The following is a 10,930-nucleotide window of genomic DNA, read 5'->3' as shown; positions in this document are numbered from 1 at the left end:
AGCACCGGTCCCTGGGGCCAAAAAGGTTGGGGATCGCTGGCCTAAGAGATAGTTAACAAAGGGCAGGGAGAAGCAAAGGGCTCTCAGGTGAAGGTGCACTCCCAGCAGGGCGTTCCACAATCATACCTGGGTGAGTCCCACTGGCCCACTTCATAAACCCTCTGGGAGATGAGATATGTAATACAACCATCGAGTGCACACCTCAGCCCCATCACAGGCCCCGGCCCACCATGAGATGCTGGGATAGCAAGCAGATCACAAGGCAGGGATGTGAGTGGGATGGCATTCGCGTTCGCGATGCGCTGAGGATGCGTTCGGCTCATCCCTGCCCCACCGCACCGGGACATGCGGCAGGATTCCACCGGAGTGAGCCCTCCGAGGCTCACTACTCCTCCCGGCCCGGGCCTCCAACTCACACCCAGGCCGTGGTCTCTGGACCCTCCTTCCTCCAGTACTCCACTCCCCTTCCAATGCAGTCGCCCCTAGGCTGATGGCGCCCGCACGCTTGCTTCTCTGAGCAGCCTGTTTTCAGGGTACCCCACCTGGGCGTTGTGCCCTCTCCTCTCTCAACTCAACGGCATGCCCCTCGGCTTCACGGATTTCAGTTAGCGCACGAAGAGGAAAAGCATCCCATGGAACTGACATGACTTCTGTCCTGAACCCACATGGGCCTGTAACAGGTGGAATGGAACATGACATCATAAAGCAAAGCGAAAGGCTTGTGCAGTGCCGAGAGAGGAGTCTGAGGTGAAGAACTCAGCATCTCAGTACTTATCCTGCCTGAAAGTCTGTCTCTGACCAGCTTGGCCCGGGCCGGTCAAGGCCTTCCCATCTCTTTCTGCTCAGCTTCACCCAATAATGAATTCCCTGAAACGCAGCGGCAGCATCTTGCCTCCTAGCAGGATTGGGGCCCAAGGGGCTGCTTGAAAACGTGGCGGTCCTCTTTTAGCCAAGAATGCCTCCCCCAAGACATTCCTTCTCACAGTGTGACTTGGAGACCAGCAGCATCAGCATTAACAGGGAACTTGGGAGAAATTCAGACTTGGGCCCCGGCCCAGACCTACTGAATCAGAATCTGCATTGTAACCAGATCCCCAGGTGACACGAATATCCATTAAAGTGTGAGAACCCCTGGCTGAAAGTCCTCTGACCCTCATACATTCTCTCTACCCTCTTTGAGAATTTGCTGGGTACAAAGACTACCATTCGCCTCTTAGTAACACGTGAGCTTCCCTCTCTTTACTCACTTATTGCAAGAATCAGTTCCCTCCTCTGGGCAAATCCAATGAGGCGCTCGGAGTCCCTGGAGACCACCACGGGGAAGCCATTGTAGTCGGTCTCCTTAATGAGCGTCTCCACGTCCTCGACGGTCATGCTGTCCTGAGTAAGCACCGACAGTGGTGGCTCTCCCCGCCGCGGCCGCATGACGTCGGTGGCCAGTGTGCGGTGGGTGAACTCGTCCTTCACATCCAGAAATGGGTACCCGTTTAAGTGGATGTGAGCCTCGTAGATGCCTTCTTTCCCGAAGGCATCGGCCACCCACTTGCTGGTCACAGCTGCTGCCATGAGGGGCACGATGTACTCGAGACCACCGGTTAATTCAAACATGATGACCACCAATGACACCGTCATCCTGGTGACTCCACCTAGTGAAGAAAAGAGTGAAATTGTGGAATTCAATCCCAGACCCTCAAGACAGCGAACATTGCGGAAACTGACAAACTGGCTATAAATTCTCCCGACAGGAGGATTTCTAAGCTGAAAGTCAGTGCTACATGTCGCCCATGCTCGGACCTCTGTAACTGAGGCCAGCCTCATTAAACACAGTCACATCTGACTGGGACAACTGGGTTGTCTATTCGTCTAGGACCATTCCTTGTTTTTTTGGTGACTGAGTGGATCCTATGTGGTCTGTGCGGGTTTCTCACAGCAAGTATGGCTCTCTTCCACAACCTCATAAGTTGGAAAACTGTAGAGATTCTTAGGGGCTATGGACAGCAGAGGGACCCTTGTGTCCTTCGGTACTCAAAGAGAGAATCCATACCAACTCCCAGTCTTCCAACGAGCTTAGACTGGGTTTTCTCGACCTCAGCGCTAGGAACAGTTGAGGAAAGACCATTCTTTGCTGCGGGAGCTGTTCTGTGCTCTGTATGACACTTAGCAGCATCCCTGGCCCCCACCCACTAGATGCCAGGAGCATCACTTCCCCCCAGGTGTGACAGGCAAAAATGTCTCCTCCATTGTCCAGAATTCCTGAGAGGCACAATTACCTCACGTTGAAAACCAGTATTCCACTATTCTAGACAACACAGCTGCAAGACGGTAGACACACTATCAGTCTTGGTCCCTCAATGACTGAGTGGAGAGAAGCTAACTCACTCACACACTCACACACACACACACACAGAGTCGACTCATTATTTGTGGCAGTTATGTTCTACAAAGTCACCACAAAAACTGAATTAGTGAATACTGAATCACTGCCTTAGGAGAAAGATAAGGTTTCTGAGAGCCTCTGGTCAGTTTTGTCAACCAATTAATGCAAAACCTTACGTTATGTATGTTTCTGTTTAAAGACACCTTACTTAATATATGAAGCTGACTCATTCGCATCGAACTCAGGGCCAAAAGCACATAACTTATGCCTGAAGGAAGCTTCTCCAGCACACGCATTTTCTCCCTAGGGCACATCCCAGCCTTCTAGCATTTAGAAACACCAGACAGCATTTTAGCATTACGCTTGGGGGCCATTTTAAACAGGAAGACCATTAATAAAAAGCACAAAAGTGCAAAACACATGGCTCTAAATAGAGCACAAAAAGTACACTTGTGTACAGTTGAGAGCTGAAGCAAAAAGGTGGACCTTCACCTTGGTCAACCTCAGCTGCGAATGTAGCTGTATGTTAGACAACTTCAATTTTCCACTGCTCTGCGCATGACCGAGAATGACCGTGAAAGCCCCATGAGTACTGATTTAGGGGTTACAAACAAATTGTAGCAAGTAGACAAATTCCCAAATACGTAATCCACGAATAATGAGGATCGACATCATATCATAGCAAGATATAAACCTTGGCGTGCTAAGCCACCGAGATTTAGGCGTTTACTTGTTACAGCAGCACCACCTCGCCTATCCTGAGAAGGCAAGTGCTCGTGTCTCTCTTCTTCTCAGTCCTCTAAACCAGATCAGCCTTTGTGGTCAGTCTGTGTCACCTTTCCCTGCGCCCCACCCCCACCCCCACCGCCACCTCACCCCTCCTGTGGCTGTACCTAAGCAGGCTGCAGCTCCCACCATCGCATAAAGTCCTGGGGTGACACAGTCTGCTCCGGGCCTGCACCAGTTTCTGAAGATGATCCAGTCATGGTGATGATAAGCCAGCTGCTCCACGCCAATTCCCACCATCCTGCCCGCCATCGCTCCCACAGCCATGCTGGGGATGAAGAGGCCCGAAGGGATCTCCAAGGAGCACACAGAGAAAAGAAGCATGAGGGAAGGAGCCTGAATTCCCGTCCCCCACACACGAGCTTGCATGCTGCTTCAGTCCTGAGGGGTGCAACGCTTCAAGATAGGTCAGCTGAGAGAAGGTGGGACGAGTGACTTCACCTGCTTAGTAGTCAGTCGTATCTACTGTGACTTAGAGAGAATGCCATTTTATACTTTCATTTCCTCGCCTTCAAAAGCTGGCCTGCTTTGCCTGCTGTGGATTAAAGAATGATAAGCCCCACTGCAAATAACATTCAAAGTGAGCATCTGTCACTTGAGATACTCACCGCTTTCTCGCTCCGCTTGCGTGTCATTCAGATTAGCTTTTAAAATTAAATGTCAAGCCACAGCATGAAAATGAAAAAGAAGGGTCTGCAACTGTTCACAGGTAAAATAAAGAAGCTGCCCTGGGTCTTCCAAAAAGCTTTCCCTGGCCTTACTGTTCTCTTGAATATACAGTGGCCAAGCATCTACCAGAGAGGGATGGCGGGGCAGCGGCCATTCCCTCTTCCGACAAAGTACATTTTCTGAAAAGTATTCTGAATAGTTTCGAGCCAGGTTAGAGGCAGCAAAGAAACAGACTATGCAAACTAAAAGATTTTGGTAATAGTGTGTTTTATATTTGGCTGTGTGAAAATACATTTTACAAAAATAAATACATTTTAATTTGTCTGATGATCAAATTGCTACAAGACACGCCTGATCCTGTGTTCATGGAGATCGCACGTGGCTACGACCCTAAGTGTTGTCAATCTCAGGGTGAAAGTGGATCTTTAACCAAATTCCACGTTAGTCTGGATCAAGTGTGATTTCTAGAGTCTGGGACATTCCTGAGGAAATTATTCCTTTCTGAGCTGCCCCTTATCCCATAGCCACTTAATCCCCTGTAACTTCAAAGTCGACTTCTCCCAGCAGGCACTAAAAGATACTGCTAAATCAGACACGAAACTAAATCCCTTTGCTAGGAGATGATAAATCAGAGACAGTCAGATGTTTAAGAAAGTTCACCCATCCTTGTTCTGAACGCAAAAACTCAGGTTTCTGCTTGACCATTCCGCACTCAAGTGTAAACTCCATGCACAGTTTCTTAGACTTTTTGAAAGAAACAAATCATAAAAAGTACCACACACAAAGCAATCGTAACGGAACACATCGGGACTTCTGGAGGATTCTCAACACTCTGCTTCCGGTCGTGGGTGCTGCTTACACAAGCGTGTGTTTTGTGAAAGTTCACCAAGCTGTACACATCTCTATATGAATGCTGTATTCTGAGCCTTGGATTCTTCATTTGTAAAATGGGATTAAAATGTCTATTTCATAGGCATGCTGCTCATCAAAAGCATTGTCTGTTGTTCATTAAAAGAATGTCAAGTGCCTGGCACAAGACAACATCCTATAAAGATCAATCTCACTTTCCTCGCATCACAACTTTATTTTGACAAGTAAGGTGCTATCCCCAGAAGGACATGGGTGGCCCCCCACATCTTCCTTTCCCTTCGCTTACCTTCATGCCAAAAGTAAATATGGTAATGACGATTTTGAAGATCAGCGCCAAGGCCAGCTGCCACATGGCCGTGTATACCCCGAAGCCGGCCGGCCGGTCGGGAATGTCATCCACAGGCCGGGTCATGTTGGGGTCGTTGATGTAGTCACAGAGCTGGGAGGACTCGAGGGCCCCACAGTCATTGAACAGCTCAGAAATGAGCTCGCTCGTGCTCCGGCGCGTGTAGGGATTGGGGTAGGCGATGATGGCGGTGATAGCGGTCACCACAATGACCTCCAGCACTGGGTACTTCCCCAGCTTGGTGGTTTTACGCCTCCTGCACCAGGCGATATTGCAGCGGATGAAGAGGGTTCCCCACAGGCCTCCAAAGACCCCCAGCAGGATGAAGGGGAAGAGCTCGGCCATATACCAGGGTGTGTGATATTCCACGTAAAAGAGAACAAGGCGGCTGTTCCCAAAGGGATTGATGGATCGCAACGTGAAAGCCGCCACCAGGGCTGCAAAAAAGGACCTCCACAGGGTCTTCAAGGGAAAGTAGTAACTGACCTGGGGCAAAGAAGGAGAAAATTAGAGACTGGCCGGAGGAAAGGCTGCCCTGAGCCCCAGCTCCACTGATCAGCAGCCGCCGCTGGCGCTTGGTGTGAAAGTCGCACTCAAGACCAAAGATGGGCGATACTCACTTCCTCAGTCTCGGTTTAATTATGACCCAAAGACACCAACAAAGATATTTAAGGGACTCTATGTCTAAGAGTGGATTGGGTACCAGGCGAAGTATGTTTGAGCTACTTTTTTAAAGAGACAGGAAAATATTTCATCATAATGCTGTTTACGGCAGAGAGACCAGGCTAAGAGCAAATAAACCTCTACATTTTCATTCTATAGACAACAGATTAGATTAAGGGTTGGAAAAGCCTGGCCCAGCAAATGTACCCATATGGCACATGAATGAAGAATGATTTTATATTTTTAAATGGCTGCAGGGGGAAAAACTATTTTGTGGCATGTGAAATATTCAAAAGAAGAATGGTTTTGTGACATGTGCGAATTATATAGAATTCAAACCAGCATGCATAAGGAAAGTTTTACTGGAATACAGCCACACCCGATCTTGCGTGCGCTCTCTGCAGTAGAGGTGAGCTCCTGTGACAGAGACGGTAAGACACACGAAGCCTAAAATATTGACTATCTGGCACTTTTCAGAAAACTTTTGCCGACTTTTAGAATAGATCCATTTGGGTCACCGAAAACAAAAATGCATGACAAGTTAGTTATGAGAAAGAAAAGAGACTGAAGATCTTCCCTAAAAATCCTATCGGCGATTTTAAAAATGCTACTTGGAAACAGATACGGAGCAGTGGAAATGTGGCTCCTTAATGAGCTGCGGGAACCTTGTTCAGTGCCCCTGAGTCTAGTCCTCACAGGGCCAGAGATGGAAGCCCGCCGCTGTGCTAACCATCCACGCGTTCCTCAGCACCCCAAAGCCTGCATTCCCTCGGCGCCCATTCTCACCTCTTCTAGACTGAAAAGCACACCTCCGATTGGAGCACCAAAGGCCACGGAGACTCCGGCGGCAGCTGCGGCGGAAAGCACCTGCAAGGCAGAGAGTTCTGCGTAAGCCCCGAGGCCTTTCATGAGAACGAGCGTGTGCGGGCGAGACCGCTCACCTCACGCCTCTTGCCCTCATTCTTGCTGTACTTGGAGAAGAGGCTGCTGAAGAAGTTGCCACAGCAACAAGCCACGTGCACCAGCGGCCCTTCCTTCCCAAGGCTCAGGCCCGAGGACACTACCAGCACCAGGGTGACAGTCTTGATCAGCAGGGTCCACTTGCCTAAGTAGCCCCTGATGATAAAGCCGCTCAGAATGGTCTTTATCTGCAACAGAGGACGAGAACAAGGGGGAGTGAGCTGCTTCGATGCCACGGCTGGGAAATAACTAATTCCTCTGAGAGGCATGTTGCAAGCTTAGATTCACTAAAGCATATGGAAGAGAGGGTACTCTCATTTCCTATGTAGCTGTCATTTTATATTAACAGAATTTATATTAACACAATTGTATATCATGTTAATGGATGCTTGAAACAATTAAATGCACAGAAAATTTTAAGAATTCCTACAATAAGGTCATAATGAGGACTGAATAAGTAATTATCGGGGTCTTATTTTATCTATGGCATTTTATCCTGTTCACATTTACGCTCTGTCCTGTTGAAAAGAGATATGTATCTACTGATCTTAACTGTTAATTTTGGACTATTGAAAGATGTCCGAAAGCTGGCTCGCTGTGTGACAAAGCAAAGAGAACAAAATGGCCATCAAATTTTAGGTCGGGTCGGCACCCATGGGCCAAATCCAGCCCACTGCCTATTTCTGTATAATCCACACACTAAGAGTGCTTTTAACATCATTAAATGTAATACATAAACAATACTAGCCTCTTAGTGAGCATAGTAGCTCAATTTTGCTTCTCGACTCACAAAGCCTAAATTATTGACTCTGCCCTTTTCCAGAAAAGTCTGCTGACCCCTGCTGTAGGCCATGGGTATATGGGTATTTACTCTCCAACTCTTTCTACTTTTCTGTATGTTCGAAAATATTCTTAATACGATGTCAGAAAAAGAAGGTGTTCAGCATTCTAACAACACGCTTCTGGGGGATGGAAAGATTTCTTTTTAATCCATGGCGACTCCTTCCCTCTTGTATTGTAAAGGCCTTTACTACAGGTAGAGTCATCTTGCTCCATTTGCTGACCTGTCACATTTTGTAAATGCCAAATAATGGCTTTCTTCTTAAAGGTGCATATGAGTTTGCCTAAAGCTTTTGGAATTCAATTGGGTGCCAATCTCAGTTATTCGCTTCCTAGATTAAGAGTCCTTTCCCTCCCAAACAGTATTCTTCCAGATATAGAAACATCATCAACAGATAAATAACGTTTTACCTTCGACCTCTCCCACAAATATCTGAAATAGAATTAATGCTCACTGCTGAGGTAGCAATTTACGAGCCTGTAATCACAGACTGACACCAAGTGAATCTGCCAGTGGAATTCATGGCCAATTTCTGTTTTCCCGCTGTATAATATGTAATGGGACAATGTTATTTCTTGTCAGTGTTGGAGCATTTACCTAACTTTAAAGTGCCTCCTAGTGGGCATGACTCTGCCAAGAAATCAATTTCTCAAATAGCTACTACAGTCTTTCTCATCCTTGGCGCTTGGTGGAATCACCTAAGGAATTAGAACCCCCCGAGATGTGATGTAATTGGTCTAAGGTGTATCCTGGACCTGGGGATTTGTACAGCCTCCCTAAGTGATTTTAAAATGCAGCCCAGGTAGACAAGCACTGACTGGTCCATTCCTGAAAGCTAGCACAGGTACTCCTAATTTCTCAATGTTTAAGGGACGGTCCCAAAACACTCTTCAGCATCATGTCACCTTTGGTGATCTGGGGAGGGTCAGTGACGTGAGCTAATCCTTGAAATTTTAAAGGGGTGTGAATGGACCATTTTCACCTCAGAATTATTGACAGATCTTTCTTAATTCAAGGAGAAAGATCAAGAAAAGAAAGAGTACGGACATGCGTTTCTGAAGAACTCCATGGGCTCCTTCCTGTAGAACATGAGTAAGGCTCCAGATATACAGATGGTATTTCTTGAACTAGCCTTAACTAATGGGAGACAGACTAGTGGTGGTTAAACTGGTCTGTTTAACTAGTGGTAGTTGGCCTATCTGAGCCTACGCTCTGGGGATCTCAGATCCCTTTAAGGGATGTTTTATTACGCCTGCCACAATCCTGCCCTTTTGTGTTGCCTTGAATAAAATTACCTATAATTTTTTGTCAGTTACTTAATGTGGATTTGGACCCTAGGGTACAGTTTAAGAGCATAATACCATTTAGAAAATTACAAGCATCTAAATTACCTGAGCCTCTGCCAGCCATGACATGTGAATTGAACAATATAATAGGTATTTTGTAATTTTCTAAAACGACTTTATAAAATTGTCATGATCAAATTAGGGAGTAAAGAAAGCAAATTCATTCCCAGTAGATGCAAAAATACAATCATTTGCTTTAATCTGAATTAACAGAGACGGAATCGAGCCAGGCTTTAACAAGATATATTGTAGTGGATTTGCGACTTGGTGGTGTCAACTTTAAAACCTTTCTGGTAAATAAATATCTGCGAGAGTGTTCATGTTTTGCAATGAAACACGAACTCAAAATAAGTTCAAAAAGGATATGATTTCCTATATAGTCAATAGGGGTTCCACTAATGAAGCAAACAGTTCTCCCTAAATAATGCGAGTCCAAGCAACAGTATTCCGTTTGAATGTGCTTTAGAGAGCTTATAGAGGAGCATTTCCTACACAGAAAAAAAGGTTCTCTGAATTTACATTTAAAAAATATTTCCAAGGGAAATTTTTTTTTTTTTTTTTTTTTTTTTGGTGAGGCAACCCTTGGTTGACCTCACAGACTGCAAGGACCTTGTCAGCTTACAATTCCTTATTTTTTACTTTTTATGCCTATAGCACCTGGTCTTCCTAGGTGGTCTCCCATCCAAGTACTAACCAGGCCCGACTCTGCTTAGCTTCCGAGATCAGACGGGATCGGGCCCAAAGGAATTTTCATTCTAAGTAATCAAAGTGCTTCGGAGGCAAACACTGGGGAGGATGAGCAATTTATAGAACGTGCAGAAGTGCAGTGTACTCGAAGTGTATTCGGACATGGCACGCCATACAACAGCTTAGAGCAGGTCGCTTCAAATGATGGTCAGTCTATCTTTGATGGTTAGTATCTTTGGTTACTAACCATCAAAGATAGACTGACCATCATTTGAAGCGATGGTTACATCAAATAAAAGATGGTTAGTATCTTTGCTCAAATGAAGGAGAACAGTCCTGTATCTCAATCTGAGGGACAATGGTTTATGTAGTTAGTTGGGTTTTGACTGGGAGGAGGTTATTTGTATCTGTGAAGTGTTTATTCACATTTACTTTTTACACCTCCAAGAACTGGGGTAGGCGCTGGACCCTTAGGTTAGGAATTTCAAACTCTATGATAATAGCAGTGAAAATTTTGCTACTGAATCATAATAACTAAAATTTAATTATAAAACCTGCATTGGGTTCCTATACTTTAAAAGATTATTGTGAACTTTTATAGAGAAATTTAGCTGTTATATATCATATCTGGTTTAAGGCAGGGATCCCAAACCTCCGGGCTGCAGACCAGTACTGGTCCATGGCCTGTTAGGCAGCTTGGCCGTGGACTGATACTGGTCTGTGGCGTGTTCAGAACCGGGCCGCCCAGCAGGAGGCGAGCAGTGGTCGAATGAGCCAAGCTTCATCTGTATCTGCAGCCGCTCCCCAGCGCCGGCATCACCGCCTCAGCTCCGCCTCAGATCCTCAGGCGTTAGATGCTCATAGCAGCACCGGTCCCTGGGGCCAAAGAGGTTGGGGACCACTGTGTCTCCTTCCTCAGAGGGATCTCCCTCCTGTCCCACCACAATCATCTCCTTGCCTTTCTTTATAGCTCTGGCACATGTGCGTACCACTAACCAGTATGCTGCTGCATTTTGGCTGTTTGTGGACCTTATATAAATAGAATCATACTTTATATACTCGTCTGCAACTTACTTTTTTCACTTGATACTGCCTTTTCGAGTTTCACCCCCATCAGTGTGTTCCCTGCACTTTTGTCACATAGGAAACAAGGCTCAACTCAGTATTTTACTCCTTTAGAGTTCAGCTCTCACAAAGAGAGATGCCTGCTTCCGACAAAGGCCAAGTCCAGGCAGCCCCTCATAGACAGAGCTCAGATCGGAGCTCCCTGTCTGTCTAGGAGATCGCGAGCTGAGCCTGGCTTCTCTGGTTCTTGGAAGGCGGAGATGAGATTGTCCATCACACCTTTCATTGCTGTTTTAAATTTTCCACCAATTCCTGGTTGG

The 10,930-nt window shown here is 46.3% G+C and overlaps 1 protein-coding gene across 1 annotated transcript in view; it reads right to left on the bottom strand.

Moving 5' to 3' along the window:
* The window catches only part of CLCN4 (chloride voltage-gated channel 4), a 65,808-nt gene that overhangs the window by 17,956 nt on the left and 36,922 nt on the right, over positions 1 to 10,930 (bottom strand). The window contains exons 6-10 of the mRNA XM_011362902.2: positions 6,653 to 6,859; positions 6,498 to 6,578; positions 4,989 to 5,534; positions 3,271 to 3,457; positions 1,248 to 1,646 (exon numbers count right to left, since the gene is read on the bottom strand). Coding sequence (XP_011361204.1) covers positions 1,248 to 1,646; positions 3,271 to 3,457; positions 4,989 to 5,534; positions 6,498 to 6,578; positions 6,653 to 6,859 — 1,420 coding nt within the window. The remainder of the gene's footprint in view (positions 1 to 1,247; positions 1,647 to 3,270; positions 3,458 to 4,988; positions 5,535 to 6,497; positions 6,579 to 6,652; positions 6,860 to 10,930) is intronic.

This window comes from Pteropus vampyrus, unplaced genomic scaffold (assembly GCF_000151845.1).
Source record: "Pteropus vampyrus isolate Shadow unplaced genomic scaffold, Pvam_2.0 Scaffold81, whole genome shotgun sequence".
Lineage (NCBI taxonomy): Eukaryota > Metazoa > Chordata > Mammalia > Chiroptera > Pteropodidae > Pteropus > Pteropus vampyrus.
Note: the sequence above shows the minus strand (reverse complement) of the source record. Positions and strands in the feature narration are given on the sequence as shown.